The 18,184-nt window shown below is 48.1% G+C and overlaps 2 protein-coding genes across 5 annotated transcripts; one reads left to right on the top strand and one right to left on the bottom strand.

Annotated features, from left to right (window-relative positions):
* Positions 1 to 3: 3 nt before the first annotated feature.
* Positions 4 to 18,157, top strand: LOC147040603 (neurexophilin-1-like). Of its 3 annotated transcripts, none has more exons than XM_085901154.1 (3): positions 4 to 196; positions 3,720 to 3,862; positions 16,312 to 18,157. In XM_085901154.1, exons 1-3 carry the CDS (start codon positions 4 to 6, stop codon positions 17,059 to 17,061), a joined length of 1,086 nt encoding a protein of 361 aa, XP_085757280.1. In that variant the 3' UTR covers positions 17,062 to 18,157. The 3 variants fall into 3 exon arrangements, with proteins under 3 accessions (XP_085757280.1, XP_085757282.1, XP_085757281.1); XM_085901156.1 differs by having other exon boundaries at positions 53 to 196; positions 3,720 to 7,445; XM_085901155.1 differs by lacking the exon at positions 4 to 196 and adding an exon at positions 1,904 to 2,445.
* LOC147040604 (semaphorin-4E-like) lies at positions 577 to 3,228 on the bottom strand. Of its 2 annotated transcripts, XM_085901166.1 has the most exons (9): positions 3,063 to 3,228; positions 2,501 to 2,905; positions 2,276 to 2,421; positions 2,139 to 2,205; positions 1,913 to 2,062; positions 1,699 to 1,808; positions 1,428 to 1,638; positions 1,073 to 1,342; positions 577 to 958 (listed from the first exon to the last, which is right to left on the bottom strand). In XM_085901166.1, exons 6-9 carry the CDS (start codon positions 1,714 to 1,716, stop codon positions 843 to 845), a joined length of 615 nt encoding a protein of 204 aa, XP_085757292.1. In that variant the 5' UTR covers positions 1,717 to 1,808; positions 1,913 to 2,062; positions 2,139 to 2,205; positions 2,276 to 2,421; positions 2,501 to 2,905; positions 3,063 to 3,228; the 3' UTR covers positions 577 to 842. The 2 variants fall into 2 exon arrangements, with proteins under 2 accessions (XP_085757292.1, XP_085757293.1); XM_085901167.1 differs by lacking the exon at positions 2,276 to 2,421 and having other exon boundaries at positions 2,828 to 2,905.
* Positions 18,158 to 18,184: the final 27 nt, after the last annotated feature.

Genomic DNA, 18,184 nt, shown 5'->3' with positions numbered 1-18,184 from the left:
GTGATGAGTCTTAATGGCATCAAAAAGCACCACAGACGACGAATGGTCCAACTTCCTGCGCTGCCGCATCTTTTCACGGGATGCATGCCGCCAGATGCCTCGGATATTCTCATTTTGCCTCAAGGTGACCTTTGGCCTAGACCAGGGTCTGAGGGAGCCACTGTCCCTCCCCCCTGTTCCGTCCTCAACAGAGCAGGTCAGACTTTAACCTTTGATTTGAGGCCTTGTTTTCGATTGACCTCATTTGACTGCTCCTTTGGATGATTGGCACGAGTCAATATTGAATGGATATCAAAGAAGTGTACATTGTATTCATTATCAATGGCCCGTCTGCCCCCCCCCCCCCCCTCCAGCTGTTTTGCAAAGCTTTTTGCCGGTAACTTCGCGGAATGTTTCATTGAAAAATACTTTTTGAATTTTTGGCGTTTTTTTTTGTACTGAAACGTTGAACCGACCGCAAAAGGAATAAATGCCGAGCGAATGCGAGTATACCGCGAGTATACCGACGTGGAAATATGAAGTTGCAGATGGACTCTGTTCTTTCCTACTCTTTATATGTCTTTGAATAATTACTGATAATAAACCCCGAGAAAAAATGATCTCGCAGAGTATCGTTGATGACATTTTGTTGCGGGTCATTCTTGGTATCCAGAGGTTTTGTGACGATAGTTTATTTAGCCCATTCTTAAGATTTGACACTCTTTAAATGCAGCCAAGCCATCACATGACACAAACTCCTAATCATACACTGTATAACTTGATTGGGACCTGCTTAAATGAGAGATGTGGTGCGATTGAGTCATGAGTAGCTACACTGTAGATGGAGGTATCCTTTAAGTCTCTTAGAAAGCATATTCATCTCTCGGGGGATTGACGCTGGTCACCGCCAACTCGGTGTCGTGGCTCTTGCTCTGCCTGAGCGTGTACACCTGTCGTCTCCATTTGCATACGATGAAGGCTGCCAGGAAGAGGCAAAGCACAAACAGCAAAACCATTGACACCAGAAAAGGTGGCCAAATGACACAAATCAACAGCGGCGAATGAGCTGAACTGCCGCCGCAGCGCTCACTACCGTCGTTGAAGAAATAGGCAGCCGCCACGCCGTGGCTGTATACGGTGTCTCGGGCCACTTCCGAGGACCGGCACGTGTACAGGCCCGCGTCCAATTCCGGGCTGGCGTTCATAATGACCAGATCCTGGCTGCACACGCGGTACTTGGCGCTGGACTCCAGCGTCTTGTTGCCAAAGCGCCAGTGGACCTGCGCAAAGTTGGAGCTAGCCGGGCAAGGCAGCAGCATGTTGAGCCCTGGAGCCAAGGACTTGTTCACCACTGCCACTGGACCTACAAATCCACAGCGACACGGAGATGTTTGGTGTGTCCTATTTCAGTCGGTGTGACTGATCATAACCAGTGGATGGATACATACCAGGTAAGGGACAGGCGGAGACAGCGTCCAAACTTTGGATGGCCATGGTAAGGTTGGACAAGGCAGCGAGCGCCGAACAGAGCTTTGTGAGCAGGTCCCAGGCACAAGAGGGATCTCTGGCCAGAAGGCAGTCCAGGCACGTGTCGTAGCGAGCGCAATTGCTGACTGGGATCTGGACCACGCCCACGTCCGAGCTGGCGTACAGCTGCCCCTACAATCCAGTCTCAGTGGCCAGGCGGACAGGAAAGGAAAGCAAATGTGGACATTTTACCTTCTCCGACAGGCGCATTGTCCTGAGGGCTTGGCCTCGGAACACTTGAATCTCCTCGATGACAAACGCCTCTCCGTCAGAAACGACAGCCTTCTGAATAAAACCGTCGGCTGGTGGGCGGGCCAAGAAGAGATTATGATTCACTCCTTTCTTTCTTTCTTTCTTTCTTTCTTTCTTTCTTTCTTTCTTTCTTTCTCATAGCCTACTTCCTTACCGGTGCCAATGAACACCACATCCCGCGTCGCTCCGTCCAAGGCGCTCACACGGTGTCCGACTATCTGGCCCAGCGCTGCTCCCCCTTTTTCATCAGCAGAGGGCCACTGGCTTCTGGTGAAATCTTGATCCGCTCTTTGTCCCAAACATTCTGGAACATGGGGGACTCATGAGGTCAAATTGACGAGGCAAGTCCATTTCTCAAGATCGTGGCCAGAAAGTCTTACCTCATCAGAGGGTAACAATGAACTGACAAAATCCATATTGTATGCGCACACAGTCGACACTGCATCCCTGGAAAGAGCGAATGAAAACAATTGGCTACGCTACTTCTCTGGTGGATGAGATTGCAGCTTGTAGTTACAGCTGTGAGGTGAAGACTGCGTATAATCGACTGTGTCGCTCATCCTTCAACAGGTATGCGCTCTCCACCACAGAGGGCAACTTCTGATCGGGCAGAAAGCAATCCAGCCGCGCTCGGGGCAAGGACTCGCTGTGACCTATTTTGCCCTAAAGCCATAAATACATACATAGGTATGCATGCATACTTGCACTTGATTGCAGTTTGGATTTTGCAAGTGGATTTTACCGCGGGGACTCGAGCCAGCTGCGATACTCAAACTGCGCCGTTATCATCCTTCACAACATCAGAGAATACTACATAGACCCAAGTCCTTCCCATCTCGTACTCGTACAAAGAGTCCGCGTGGACAACGTTCATAGCATTTGGAAAACAAAGGGGATCGGGGTAGAAAAAAAAAAAGACATTCATTGATGTAGTCGCCCAATTTGATCGATACAATTTGTATGGAGCGACTGCATATCTGTTCTTGTTTTGATTCAAGCACAAGAGTTGAGTCGGTGTATGTTATTGTATTTGTATACCTAGCTGGGCATCCATGTATGTGCTACCTACCTTTCATCCATTTGCAATCAATATCACGCCGAGTATCATAGTCGCTGATTTGCCTTGATTCCGCATACAGTTCCTTTTCTGTCCGACACATAGCAGAAACTTTGATCATTTTTTTTTAGAAACAAATTCATACATTTGCTTCAACTAAATTTGGAAATAGGTTTGCAATGGGGTGCCTGCCTGCCTGCCTGCCAAATTTCCCAATTGGATTAGAATACAGATTTGACGTTTTCACCTTTATTTTGAAGAGCAGGTGGTTATTGACTACTTCCCATTTGGCGACGCTTCCTGCTCACGCACGTCTTAGTTTGTTTGCCACACGTTTTCAAGAGTGCTCGCTCCTCCAACAAGTACAGACTCGGCGATGTCAAGCGAGCCCAGCTTTTACACCTACGTTGCCCTTTGTCCTTTCATTTTTTGTACCTTCTTTATTTCCTTTGCCTTCATCAAGAAGTCAACACTAATGATGTCACAATGCTTTAGAAATCTCAAAACTTTTGCCAAAGATGGCAGTCACCATGGCGATGACGTGCATGCATATTATGCAATTGCATTCAAATGACAGAGAACCCCCCCCCCCCCTAAATATCAGACTATATAGCAAGCTTTGTCTTTTTTTAGGTCAGTTAAGATGATCAAAGTATTTACTTTTGATGTGAATGACCCATTTTATTTGGGGCTCAAAAGTGAAAAAGAATGAAATGTTTTTGCTCCAATAGCACACTATAGTTCTCCATCTCTTGTAACAATTCATATTTTCATCATGAAAGCTTTGAAATGTTTTTGTTTTTTTCAAATGTCTTTTTCAATGTTTGCATTTCACATCCTGTGTGGGATTTTTTTAAGGAAATGTCTCGGTTTCCAAATAGTCATTGGGTCATTGAATTTACAGGCACTCGGCACGGCGTGGAAAAAGTGTGGGTGGGCCAGGCCTCCGGGCCTCCCTCCCTCCGATCGATCGGGGACTGCCTGCCGTCTGAAAGCCCTGCAAGTTTAAGGCCGACAACACTGCCCTGCCTTCCATCCATCCATACGGTATGTACAGGACAGTACCTCCGTCCCTCCGCCCCTCCCTCCGCCCCTCCCTCCATCCATCCATCCATCCATCCATCCATCCATCCATCCATCCATCCATCCATCCATCCATCCATCCATCCATCCACCCCTCCATCCATCCCTCCCTCCCTCCCTCCCTCCATCCATCCACGTTCATGACAAAGTGCTTTACGAAGATAGAAAAGATCCCATTCAACTTTGACAATAATCCAAAACCTAAGGACGATTTTCCTTGTTTTTCTTGTTTGTTTGTCAAAGTGTGCTTTCACGCTGCACGCCATTTCTTCCAAACGCCAGCGAGTTGTTGGCACATGCAAAGGTTCAAGAAGACGTTTGTAGTATTTCATTCGTCCACTAGATGTCAGTGCTAGACCCAATCTAAAAGCGAGTGGCAGTGGCAAAGCAGTTCAGAGTTGAAACACAATGACCAGAGTAGATGATTGGTCCAAAACCTCTTGTTTTCTCCATTGATCTATCATCACCAGGGGAATCAAAAGGCACTTGACCATTTTGTTTTGAATGAAATGAGGCAAAGGGTTGATTTGATTTGATTTGAATGTAACTTGGTAATTATCCAACCTTTTGACTGGTCCTCTGCGTTTGCATGCACACCTATGTTATGTTTGTATACTTTACCCGAGAGATAATCCAAATGATGCTGTTCCAAAAGCCAATTCTAATAATAACTTGCAACCGTGTGGCTCACATCATGACGTTTCAATTTGGTTTTCTTCCATTCCTTAAATTGTTGTCCTCTGCTTGTTGAAGTCTTGTAATTGCCTTCATCATCAGCGCGCTCCTAATTAAGATCAGATGGAAACAGAGATTGCCTTTTTTGGTCCTCTCATTTAATCCGCACTTCACCTAATCATGTCTCAGTTAACTCCCCGCTGCCAAGAAAAGGGAGTCCGCCGGGCCAGGCCGGGCGGGCCGGGCGGGCCGGGCCAATCAATTAAGGAAAGCTGTAAAAGCCACTTCAATCCGGTCACTTTGCCGCAACCTCAAGGAAAGAATCCAAATGTGATTACGCACGTCTGCCCAAATTGTTGCAGGCAAAAGATGGCTTTTTCCATCCAAATGCTCTACGTCAACTGTGATTAGCTGTTTGAAAGCAGCATATAGTCTCCATGAAAATGGATTTTTAAGAGGGAGGTCCCATCAAATAAATATGCTCACTCGGATGGCTAAAAAAACCAACAACAACAACAACAACAACAATTTGTCAATGCACTTCTCAATTAGCCCTCACCAGTATTTTTTTTTTAATGTAGTATTATTTATTTTAACATGAACTTGTGCAAAACACAAGTGAAGAAATCCCAAGTTTCTGAATCACATCACAGCACACCACTAGAACAGTTCATTTGCGACGTTTAGCCCCACCAAAAACCCCCACCTCTTTTCCATTGTCAACGGGCCAAACGGAAACTTGTGTTTTGCAGTCAGGCTAATTGCAACCAGGAAGCAATTGATAGATACCCGGCCAGCCGGCGGGCCGGTGGGCGGGCCGGCCAGCCGGCCGGCCGAGTGGCAGGCAGCCGTGCACGCAGGCAGGCAGCTGCATTTTTTGGCCGGGCCTCCAGCGCTACTCAGCCATTCATCTCTGTCAGCCCTCCCTCCATCCTGGTTGGTGAAAAGCGCTGGCTCCTGCCGGGCTTTTTGTTGTAGGCACATGGCGTTGAAGTGCAGCCCTTGCGGTCAGGCCTAGTTTGACGGATGCCGAGCGACGCTTGACACGGCAGCTGCTTGGGCCGCAGCCAGCCAGCCGGCCAGCCGCTGAGCGAGGGAGCGCCTTGCCTGAGGGCCCGCGGCAACATCTGCCCTCACAATTGCAAAATGGAGCCGAGCCGGCGGAAGGTTTGCGTGCCAGCTCGGCGGACACTAACTCTGCAATCATGGCTCTTTCTTTCTGAGGAAGCGCCTACGCTGTCATTTCCGCTAATGAATGGCCACTAAAAAGGTACGCTGGAAAAGTCGGCAAATTGCTCTGGCGAAAGAGGCAGCCCAGCAGGTGTTTGAAGCGAGACGCACGTGCTGCGTATTGATTGGCCAGCCGCAGCTGCAGGCCTATTGCTTCTTGTAAAGGGGTCCTTATTATACCACAGTGATACTTCTTCAAACATTTGGAGGATCAGCCCCTGAAATGTGGCTTCATATTGTGGCGCCGCAATGGAAGTACGCAGGCAAGCAAGCAAGCCCTGGTGATTTATCCTCCCTGGTTCAGGCTCTCCGTGTCACGCTGGGCCCGTGAAGGCTATCTGGACCATTCAGTGCAGGAAGCTATCAGCCAGGCTGGCTGACTTATGGCCAAAATACAAGAAGAGCACTCCAGTCTTGTAGCAGCAGCAGCGAGGCTGGCTGGCTGACTGTGAGGATTTATGAAAGTCTTTTCTTCACTCTAGTGTGACAAAAAGGATGCTATCTATCTATCTATCTATCTATCTATCTATCTATCTATCTATCTATCTATCTATCTATCTATCTATCTATCTATCTATCTATCTATCTATCTATCTATCTATCTATCTATCTATCTATCTATCTATCTATCTATCTATCTATCTATCTATCTGTCTGTCTGTCTGTCTGTCTGTCTGTCTGTCTGTCTGTCTGTCTGTCTGTCTGTCTGTCTGTCTGTCTGTCTGTCTGTCTGTCTGTCTGTCCGTCCGTCCGTCCGTCCGTCCGTCCGTCCGTCCGTCCGTCCGTCCGTCCGTCCGTCCGTCCGTCCGTCCGACCGACCGACCGACCGACCGACCGACCGACCGACCGACCGACCGACCGACCGACCGACCGACCGACCGACTGACTGACTATCTGTCCCCAACCTAGAGACAAACTTGACTGTGCTCACAAGGTGGGCAGATGAATGGAGCAGCAGCAAAGGTGCATGCAGTGAAAAGGAACACATAGTCCAGCAAACATGTAGTGCCGTGGTCTTCCCGTTCGGTGTGTATTGATCAGACAATGTGTCCCCCTCAAATAGTGGTTGCAGATTGTATTAGTTGAGGAGCAATCTATTTGCGTTTGCCTGCCCCCATGCACATCTATCCGCTTTGGAGCGAGACCCCCTCCGATTGTGCTGAAGGCCAAACGCCGCCCATGCACACGCGCGGGCGGGCGGGCAGGCGCTATAAAGGGGAAGGCTCCCTTGTGTCCCTTTCACATCAGCGGCAGCTGCTCAACTATGAGCGCAACTCCCGGATTAACGTTGCCAAGTACGTAACTGTTTGTAGCGGCAATCTTTGCTTTTTTTTTTTTTTCTGCTTTTTTTTTCTCTCCCCTCTGTCTCTCTACCCCCCCCCCCCCCCTTCAACACAGTGTCCGTCAGCGTCTCCTTTTTGCATCTTCCATCAGCCCGCCCGCGGTCATGGCTCGCGCCGGCTGTTTGACAACTTGAGCGCGCAGTGAGGTAGACGCACCTGGCTGGATTTATGCTACCATAGAGTCAGTGGCACGTAGCATCCGAAGGAAATTTGAGCCAGCCAGCGAGCGAGCAGCCGGAGGGAGGATGCAGGGGACGTGTTGGTGCGCCGTGTTCCTCCTCATGCCTGTACTAAACCTGGTAAGTTGGACGAAGAGAGCTTCATCCATTTCACGTCATGTGGGGATGCATGGGCAGCGGGAGGGACTTTTGGACTGTGTCATTCGTCTCAAAAGTCCCACGAACTCACGTTTTGCTTTATATTATCTTCATGAGCAATATGTGAAAAAAAATCTTCTTCTTCTTCTTCTTCTCTATTTTCATTTGATGCTATTTTGTATTTACTTTGTGAGACTTTGTAAAATGCACTTCAATAATAATATTTCAATAATTAAATCTGAAATGGTTACAAAACACAAACGTGTTTCTGTGGGGACAGTCTCCCTTCCTCCCTTCTTCCCACCTTCCTTCCTTCCTTCCTTCCTTCCTTCCTTCCTTCCTTCCTTCCTTCCTTCCTTCCTTCCTTCCTTCCTTCCTTCCTTCCTTCCTTCCTTCCTTCCTTCCTTCCTTCCTTCCTTCCTTCCTCGCTTTCTCGCTTTCTCGCTTTCTCCCTTCCTCGCTTCCTTCCTTCCTTCCTTCCTTCCTTCCTTCCTTCCTTCCTTCCTTCCTTCCTTCCTTCCTTCCTTCCTTCCTTCCTTCCTTCCTTCCTTCTATCCTTCCTTCCTCACGCCAAGAAACTCAATGTCGCTTGTCTTTGCATGAATAGACAGAGGAGAGCATATTAGAGTGGAATCCAACTTTTGGTGCTGTTTGTATTTTTTGAACTTGATAAATTGTGACAGAAACCCCAGTTGCTGTTTGGTGGAGGGCCTGTTCCGCACAAAAATAGGCTATTCACAATTGATAATCAATCCATTTCAACGTGCCTTTTACTTCCTGTGAATTGTGTTTGGTGTGGTTTTACAAATGAAGAAAATACATCTGTTTGGATGTCTTGATAGTTTTTTTTTTTTTTTTTAATCCACGCAAAACAATGCACTCTGGACCGGTGTGTATTTTTCAATCGATGAAAACCGTCTTGAAATAATCGCCAACAAATACAATACTTTTCCACATTAAAGCGCACGTTGATTGCTATGGAGTATAGGGCAATTGAATGCGCTTTCTTAGGTCAATGTGAATGGATAGGACCCTCTCAAGGCTTCCAAAGGAAGAGGAGCAAGAGAATAGGCTGACTTCTGATCACGCCTCATATCCAGGAATGAAATGAAATTGAAAAAAAAGAATCCTCGGTACTATTCACCCCGAAACCCGAGTAGTTCAAAATGCACGCACGCACGTAAAGGGAGCCTATTGTGCTGCGCGCTAACAAGCTGCCTTATCCGCAGCGGCAAGGATTAATCCTGAACTTTGATGCTTTTACTTGGTGTTAAAGACACTTGTCTCTCCTTAAGCCTCTTGTCTGAGATACGTGTCTTGACCCGGATAAGAGCTCAGGCCCAGGTAGGCAGCCAGCCAGCCAGTGAGCAGTCTATCAAATGGAGCGGCGCGTGGGCTCACTCACCTACGGATTCACCATTCAATTAACGGGGGGGGGGGCTCTTTATTCCTGGAGAGCAAAATCCCGTCTGGCGTTGCTCCATCAGACCATTTAACAAAATAAGAGCACTTGTGATCCTATTTTCTATTGTCATTGTATTAACGCCACCAAGCTTCTTCATGAAGTCTTTGGAATCCTATCTTTACATTTTTTAAAACCAAAGTCCATGCTTTTGTAATTGTTTTTCTAAATGTGCCTGTCCATCCCTCTTTCTGTTAGGACCACAAATATTTGTACGTATAAATAAACATTGAAGACTTTCTGTCATCCAGATGAGGGCAGGAAGGGCTCCCACTGCAGCGCTATCTGCTGGGGGGCATCGCTGATGAAAGCTACATTCAATTGTTATTATCAAAGGCAGCAAATGTAGCCTGCCGGGCCGGGCCGGGCAGAGCCCAGCAGCCAGGCCAGCACCGCTGCATGTGCAGAGCGGGGAGGTCGCGCAGACTTGTAAAGCACCGTGAACCCCCGCCGCCCTCTTTTTTAATTTTTTTTTTTTATTAACATGTCAATTGAAGCATTTTCATCTTGCTTCAAACACACAAGCGTGCACGTGCTGCAAATGCAGGCTACAAACACTAAGATGACTTTGTGTTTTCTTCTGAAGCATTTCACGCAAATAGCTCCGTAGAAAAACTTCACCAAAGTGTTTCTTTGCTTGATGACTGCTCAATGAAGTGAATTTGGAGTCCATCCATAGTTTGGGAATGCGCTGGAAGGCAAACGGGCAGAGGGAGGGAGCAATTGTAACGGCGTGAGCCGGATTTGCACGCACAACCTCCAAAGTGTGAGGCAAGTAACATTTGTCAAGTTTCCCACCGCTGTGAGCAGAAGGAACGGCATTGCCTCGTGCTGTTTCTCCCCAGCCGTCCGTTGGACGAAATCCATGAAACAACGGTACACGTGATTTGGATGTTTGCGCTGAGAAAAGAAAGACAAAATAACATTAAGCGGTAATGAAAAGCAAAAACCCCCTTGACGGAAGTAATAATGCATGAATGCTAATGACAAAATAATCAGTGAGTGTGTTCCCATTCCGCACATCACACCATCTGTCAAATGTTTTATTGCGCCCCCTTCGCTAAATCAACTGCTATGCTACCAAAGAAGCCCCCATGTTAATTATTAGCACGGATGTATGATTCATCACTGAGGTATGGAAGCTTTGAACCAAATGCTGCTTTTTAGTAATCATTTGGAATTGACACATCAAGGTGACTCGGGCATGTTGCGGTGGGTGCTTGAAGCCTGACCTGCGTGATCTGCTGGCTGGCTGGCCGAGATGTGAGCGCTGCCTCCCTGCATCTCCCCGGGGGGGCATTGTTTGGCATCCACTCGCAAACAGCCAAACGCAACATTTGACCTCGGTGGCTGCCTATTAACACAATTTATCAAGTTCAAAAAATACAAACAGCACCAAAAGTTGGATTCCACTCTAATATGCTCTCCTCTGTCTATTCATGCAAAGACAAGCGACATTGAGTTTCTTGGCGTGAGGAAGGAAGGAAGGAAGGAAGGAAGGAAGGAAGGAAGGAAGGAAGGAAGGAAGGAAGGAAGGAAGGAAGGAAGGAAGGAAGGAAGGGAGGGAGGAAGCAAGGAAGCGAGAAAGCGAAAAAAGCGAGGAAGGAAGGAAGGAAGGAGGGAGGGAGGGAGGGAGGGAGGGAGGGAGGGAGGGAGGAAGGAAGGAAGGAAGGAAGGAAGGAAGGAAGGAAGGAAGGAAGGAAGGAAGGAAGGAAGGAAGGAAGGAAGGAAGGAAGGAAGGAAGGAAGGAAGGAAGGAAGGAAGGAAGGAAGGGGCATCTCCTCCCAAATGTAAGTCAAGCCAAGTGTTTGTGCTGCGCTACGCTAGGCTGCGCTACGCTGCGGGATGATTAATGACGCTAGCCAGGCTCTACTCCCTCATCCGTTTGCCGCTCGAGATTGTGTTCACAGTTCAGAGGTCAGAGATGGCGCTTGCCGTCCAAGGCCATTTCAAAATCTCAGGCAACCTATGGCCCAGTTCCAGAGGCTCCAGAAATGCTTCCCTCCAATTGGGCCCCTTGATAACACCCGATGGTGGGCGGCTAATGCCGGGATATGCTTCAATATAAGTTTGACTTTGGCAAGCTGTGGATGAATCATTTCAGTCCTGAAATTGCTTTTGTAGGTAGCAGCAAGTAAAAATGACATGTAGAAATGGCAAAACAAAACATTGTGGCTGAGGGCCACAAAAGACGTTGTTTGTTCCTTGAATCACTTGTCTTCCCCCGCTAAACTTGGAGCACCTCATTGCTCCCCATGATCCATACGAGTGTCATAACGTGAAGACGTGAAAATGGAACAAGCTTGTTTTGTAGAAAACACAAAGCGAGAGAGATCTTCAATAGTGTCAGGACATGAGCCATGCAGTGAATTTCAATGTAGCCAATGTTGTCCGTTATGCTTTTGCGTGGCTGCTACGCTAGTGTCGTGGAATTCATCCATTGCTGCGCGTGCACCTAATATTGGTTTGGTATTGGTGGCAATTGGTGTGTATTTCGAATGTAATTAGCCACAATCAAGCTGACTGATTCTGATCCAAGCTCATTTCCTATCTGTCGATCATTTGAAATCCCGCCTTCAAAATCTAAATGCAAACTCCTCCCTTCCTCGGCAAGGCGAGGCGCTTGATAAGAAATACAATATCGCTCGCTTGCTTAGCGATCAATAAATTGGAGCGCGGATGGCCGTGCCCTCCCCCTCGTCGACGATTGACTCGGCCAATTTGAGTCCTTATCAGTTTCCCATTGTGGGGACACGACGGGGCTCTCAATTGCAGCCGCTGCTGCGCTGGCTGGCTGGCTCGAGCGATTTGCCGAATTCCAATTCAATTTTGCATTTTGCTGTGTGACACCTGTCAGTGATGCAGCCAGGGAGTCACTCTTCGCTTTGCTCATCTGCAAAATGTGTGTTAACCATAATTGAGGACAGACAGCAAGTAGTGTAGTTGTATTGATGTGTGTTGATGTGCTTTATTTGGAATCCTAACTCCAAGTAGGTGCCCGCCCAGAGGCCCAATTCCCGTCTTCTGGTAGCGGCCGCAGGCTAGAAAAGCGTGCAGCAACGTCTAACGTCGTAAGCGTCTTCCTTTGGAAAGCGCATCCATTGAATGAATCAATCTACTATCAAACACGTCCTAATCAAAGAAGGAAGGAGGGAAGGAAGCAAGGAAGGCCTGCTAAAGCACATTCAAAGAAACTGACATGCCGTAAGAGGAAGTGCAATTCATCTTTCATTCTGCTCATACATTGATCAAAACAATCCCGGGTGAAAGGAGTACTTCCTTTAGTCAAGTGTCTCACCCTTCATTTCTCCTGTCACTTTGATGGATTTGCTCCCTTTTCTTCTTCTTCATGCAGCTGAGCTCAGCTGAGCTCAGCTCAGCCCAGCTCAGCTCAGCTCAGCTCAGGGGGACGTGTGGGACCTTCCGGTCGCCATTGAAAACATGAGCTACTCTGCCGTTGGAAAGTGCTTTCTATGCAGCAAGATTGGAGAAGAGGAAAGGCGCGACGTATCAGATGATATGCCTTTATCACGCCTTTCCGCTTGGGTTTCCTGCGCTTCTGCCGTGCTGAAAGTTAGCGGGATCCACACTTGACTCGGAGTAAATATGAAGTGTTTTGTCGTTCCAATGTTTCCATGTCCATTTCCGCTCAAAAGATCAACTAATGTTCCGACCGACTCTTTTCTAGAGTTCAAACGAATCAACCAAAATTGTATTCAATTGATGGCCGTGGCATCCGTGTGATTTCCAAATTAGAATGGCAGCTGAGCAGTAGTGGCAAATCCTAGAATGCAATTCTTTTTCGAATCCATCTCAAATAGGTTTTAGTAGCAAGACAATTAGCCCATGCCTGCGTGGCTGCCTGCCTGCGTGGCTGCCTGCCTACATGGCTGCCTGCCTGCATGGCTGCGTGGTGTGTGCGCGCACAACATTTGGGCTTGCTTTTCTTACAAGTAGCATATTGATGTATATGGCTGTTTTTTTTTGGGGGGGGGGGGGCCTTCCAAAAGAGTCGAGCTCCTCAGCCGCCCGCCCGCTTCCTCCCTGGCATCAGTGAGCACGTCAGTCGCGATGGATCAGTGTTATATAGCATCAAGCCGAGAGAGAGAACAATAAAGACTTGTAAGTGGACATTATTCTTCCAAAAGCACCATCATTCAGCCAGATAAAAGACAAGGTCTCGACACGAGCAAAGTCGACCTGTATAGCTTTTGTTTGGATAGCGGCGCTCTTTTCTCTGGAGCCTGACAAATTGGAGCGCTCGCTCACTCTTGTAAATGACCTTTACAACAAAGGGCAGACAATGAGACGGCAGATACTGTAGCTTTACATTCTAAATAATCACCTGCCTGCGTGGCTGGCTGGCTGGCTGGCTGCCTGGCTGCCTGGCTGGCTGCGTGGCTGCATGGCTGCATGGCTGCATGGCTGCATGGCTGGCTGGCTGGCTGCCTGCCTACCTGCCTACCTGGCTGGCTGGCTGGCTGGGCTCGGATCTCACTTTGCATTTCCACGGAGCCTGCATACACGCACAAAACGTGACAAAAAATGACAATTGAAGATGTAAACTGTCTATGATAGCAATGTATTGACTCGATGGAGTCTGGAATGTCACGTTCATCTGTGGTTAATACCATTTCAGTCTATGATTTGCAATCTTGTATTTGTGGGCTGGGCATAAATTTGAAAGCGCCGTTCTTTATCATTCAGATTGCGGATGGTCGGTAACCCGTGTGTAACAATGCGTGTCCACCCCCCACCTCTTGAAAGGATGGCTGTCTGGCTGGCCGGCTGACGGGGCCCCCCGATCAAATGTTGACAACGTGGCACGGTCGGAGGCGCTGAAGTGATCTGATAGGAAACGAAAGGGCCAATTAGGCCTCGGCTAACGGAAAAGGGCTCGCGTTTATCGGCCGCTCCGCTCCGCTCCGCTCTGCTCTGCTCTGCTTTGATGAGGCGGCGAGAGAAAGACGGACGAGCTATCAGCTATGAGTGTCAAGCGGGCGGGCGGTCAGTCACTTAACAGCTTTGGCCCCGGGGCGGGCTTCAGACTGGCAGCACAAGCCTTTGATTTTCCCATTAGGTGGGAGCACAGGATCCTAAAGCTAGCTGACTTGAGATGAGCGCTGTGTGTTCGTTCAGCCTTATCCCACACATGACTCAAGGGCTCCAGATAAGCGCTAATCTGCTGCTAGCTGCTGTCCGTTTACAAGCAAGCGTATCCACAATCTACATTAGCGTCAGGTGCCGGGGAGGCCTGGGGGGGGGGGGGGGGGGGGGGCTTGCCAGCGGGGGCCAGTTTCCCACTATCCCTCATCCTGACAGAAGCTCCTCTGAGATGAAGGTGACCAATTGATTGACTGGATTGGAACAAATCATGACTTCCGCAAAGTCGCCCGTGGCAGCTGGTGTCGATTGAATTTGTAAGCATACGGCTAACTAAAAGCCACCTGTTGAGGGAATATGATCATTTTAAACATGTCACTGTGTTCCATTGGAGGTAGAGAAAAAGGAAAATAGCATCGTCAATCACCATCGCTTGAACCCAAAGAAATGATCTGAAGTAATACAAACACAAAATAACCAAGACTTTGTTTCGTCTTCATTCATTGAATATTTAGCACATCAAGACGTAGTATATAATGAGTCGTTATTGGCTATTGTCTGGAGATGAGAGGAAAGAGAGAAATTGCCATTAAACGGCTTTCTATTTTCACACTGACTCATTTCATGCCATTTGTGCAAATAATCGTCCTCAATTTTGTACCCATCAAGGCAGAATAAGATGCAGAGGTGGCTGCTTAAAAGCATTTGAGTGCTGAAGGTAGAGTGGCAGGGAGCCAGCCAGCCAGCGAGGAAGCAAGGAAGCAAGGAAGGAGAAGCGGCTCCGTTGGCCCATTTTTTTCTCTTTGCAAAAATCTCATTAAGCGTGACAGTGCAGATTAGTTGAAAGAACGGGACCAAAGTGGGAGTGAATGGAGTCGCAAAGGGGCTGCGAGCGGGCTGTGGCGTTGTTTGCAATCATTTAGCTGCTCTTCAAACAGCTCAGGGGGAGCTTAGAGCAGATGATCACAATATCACGGGATATTCTCCCATTTGGACCATCTGCGGGTTACTTTTGCAGAGTTAGGCCTCCGCTACTCGCTCCGCTTGGAATTCCAGCTGTCGCAAACAATTCTTTTTCCAATAGATCCTCATATCGATTATCCCAGGGATCAATGGCCCGTCGTGGGGATTGGCTTCTTTCTTTATTTTTACTTGAGTATAATTTCAATATTGATTTTCGAGGGCGCTGTTCACCAGTGCCTCTCTTTCCCATTAATCACAGAAAGAAAGAAAGAAAGAAAGAAAGAAAGAAAGAAAGAAAGAAAGAAAGAAAGAAAGCAAGCCCCCCCCCCCCTTCCCCAGCACCAGCATCCCCGGCACGCACAACTCTGCCTTGTACGGGGAAGGGGATAAAATGCCCATCTGGCATCCGGGCTCTGTTTAAGCAGGTGATCCGCTATGTGCAATGCCACCATGTGCTAATTGCTGCTAATGACTCGCCTGGCAGCCTTACAGCGTCAACATGACTTTGCGTGGACATTCCAGAAGAAGACAACCTTGTCAAATTCTTTAGCGAGCGGATATGTGTTTGGGCTGTCTCAAGAAAGAAAGAACAGCACGGCGCTTGCTTGAATTGCTTGCTTAATAGACGGCCAATTCTCAATTGAAAATAGATGTTAGAATTTGCAGGAGTTCACATCAAGAAGCAATTCCTGTTTCCCCACTTGATGTATTGGAACATAGCCTGCAGCATCCAATCATTTTCATCAGGTAAGCCTATTTTAGGCCAGAGATTGTGCAATGCTTGCCACAGAATCCTCCACGTTGGCTATGAAATGTGACACAATCCGTATCGGCCACTTTCTTTACTCCTCGTGTTGTCCATTTACATAGACTGTGATGTTTGCCGTGGGCCACGTATCTTCAGCTATCTATCTATCTATCTATCTGTATGTGCGAGCGAGCGGGGCTCTCTCTTCTATGGGTGGGAGCAGATGTAGCCTTCCCCCAGGTGAGTGCATTGCAGACGGCAAATCAAGAAAGGTAGCGAGCGAGCAGCTGGTCGTCAGCCCACAACTTGCTGTGGTGTGTGTGTGTGGACCGCAAAGTCCAGTGCAAGGAGCCCCCTCTTCCACAGCAGATCAGCGGGCCATGTTTTCATTTTGGCCCACGCATTCTGCCTCGTAAATTGCCCAAAAAGCTCATCAAGACTGATTGTGTGTCACAAATCAGCCAATCAGCGCCGTTCTTGTCTTTATCTTTGATCGGGCACTTTTCGTGGCTCACCCGAGGCGCGATATTAACCCCGCTCTCGTTTTCTCCGTCTCTCTCTCTCTGAATCAGATTGCAAGCGTGGGCTCGTCGAGTTCCGGGAGCCCCAAATGGACTCTCAAGCGCACGTGGACAGAAAGCGGCAAGGAGGCGTCCATAAGCAGGCTGCTGTTACAGACTCTGCACGGCAAAGAGAACGAGACGGCGCTGGACCTGCGTTACGACACCCCGGAGCCTTATTCGGAACAGGATCTGTGGGAGTGGCTGAGGAACTCCACGGAGCCGGCGCAGGACTCGCGGCGGCCCCGGGCCAAACGGCGGCCCATGGTCAAGACGGGCAAGTTTAAAAAAATGTTTGGCTGGGGGGACTTCCACTCCAATATCAAGACGGTCAAACTCAACCTGCTGATCACGGGCAAGATCGTGGATCACGGCAACGGCACCTTCAGCGTCTACTTCCGCCACAACTCCACGGGTCAGGGCAACGTATCGGTCAGTTTGGTGCCTCCGACCAAGATCGTGGAGTTGGACGTGGCGGCGGCGCAGCAGTCGGTCATAGACGCCAAGGACTCCAAGTCCTTCAACTGCCGCATCGAGTACGAGAAGGTGGAGAAGGGCGCCAAGAACACGCTGTGCAACTTTGACCCCTCCAAGACGTGCTATCAGGAGCAAACCCAGAGCCACGTCTCCTGGCTCTGCTCCAAACCTTTCAAAGTCATTTGCATCTTCATCGCCTTCTATAGCACCGACTACAAATTGGTCCAGAAAGTGTGTCCGGACTACAACTACCACAGTGACACTCCCTATTTTCCGTCCGGCTGACCGCGACGACAGCGAATTTGGGTTGAGCGAGACACCCGGGAATCAAACCCCTCGCCGTTGGGATATGGAGATATCAGGGCTGGATGGCTGGCTGGCTGGATGGATGGATGGATGGATGGATGGATGGATGGATGGATGGATGGATGGACGGATGGATTGGTGGATTGATTGATTGATTGTTTGATTGATTGATTGATTGATTGATTGATTGATTGATTGATTGATTGATTGATTGATTGATTGATTGATTGTTTGATTGATTGATTGATTGATTGATTGATTGATTGATTGATTGATTGATTGATTGATTGATTGACTGACTGACTACTGACTAACTACTGACCGACTGAGTGACTACTGACTGACTACTGACTGACTGACTGACTGACACAAAAGTAGGTATATGTGCATAATCCAATGAGGTCTAATATACAATACTGTAATGTTTTAGAGCATCGTTAGATGATATTTTTGCTTGAATTGATTTGCTACCTGGCAACTTTGCAATCAATATATCCTAGATTTCTGATTTCAATAAAGCAGGTATGAAGACAACACTTGTAAAAACAAAGAAAATGGAGGATTTTTGCAGTTGAATATGCTGCCGTGTGTTTAGTGTGTGAGGTGGCAGGCTGGGCGCTCTGAAATGGCTTGGAGCGTAAGCGCTCCCTCCGCTAGCCGCTGAGAACATTTCAATGCGGAACCCGAGCGCTCCTCGTTTGCTACTAGTTCAAGGAGATTCTCTCTCTCTCTCAGCTACTAAGTTAACACATGTTGTAGAAATGTCATGTATTGAATTCTCTATCTTTGGTTTGTATTGTAAATACGTTTGTTTTGCTCCTGCTGCTTCTTTCTGTATCCGCACCCTGTGAGCTGTTTGTGCTGCTACTTCTACTCCTTTCCTTTCTGGCTTAGTCCACTCCTATGACGCTTGTTTGTTTGTTTGTTTGTTTGTTCTGGGATGAAAGCAAAGAATGTCGCCGCGCTGACGGCAATCCTAAATACAGGCTGCCCGTGGCTGCCCGCACCCACCCTGTACACCACACCGATTGGTTAGGATTGTTGTCTTTCTTTGGAGATGTACATATTAATAAAAATAGAGTACATTTTATTGTCTGACTGA

The sequence above is a fragment of the Syngnathus leptorhynchus genome, chromosome 20 (genome assembly GCF_054491065.1).
Source record: "Syngnathus leptorhynchus isolate UIUO chromosome 20, UIUO_Slep, whole genome shotgun sequence".
In the NCBI taxonomy this organism is placed as follows: Eukaryota; Metazoa; Chordata; class Actinopteri; order Syngnathiformes; family Syngnathidae; genus Syngnathus; species Syngnathus leptorhynchus.
Note: the sequence above shows the minus strand (reverse complement) of the source record. Positions and strands in the feature narration are given on the sequence as shown.

Excerpts from the sequence above, each read along its gene's own strand:
- LOC147040603 (XM_085901154.1), top strand. The coding sequence starts at position 4 with ATGAGTCTTAATGGCATCAAAAAGCACCACAGACGACGAATGGTCCAA. Across the intron at positions 197-3,719 it reads TTCCGTCCTCAACAGAGCAG|GCACTCGGCACGGCGTGGAA; the intron begins GTCAGACTTTAA and ends TTGAATTTACAG. Across the intron at positions 3,863-16,311 it reads GCCTTCCATCCATCCATACG|ATTGCAAGCGTGGGCTCGTC; the intron begins GTATGTACAGGA and ends TCTCTGAATCAG.
- LOC147040604 (XM_085901166.1), bottom strand. Across the intron at positions 1,343-1,427 it reads CTCCGCCTGTCCCTTACCTG|GTCCAGTGGCAGTGGTGAAC; the intron begins GTATGTATCCAT and ends GTGGATTTGTAG. Across the intron at positions 959-1,072 it reads TGCCTATTTCTTCAACGACG|CCTTCATCGTATGCAAATGG; the intron begins GTAGTGAGCGCT and ends TCTTCCTGGCAG.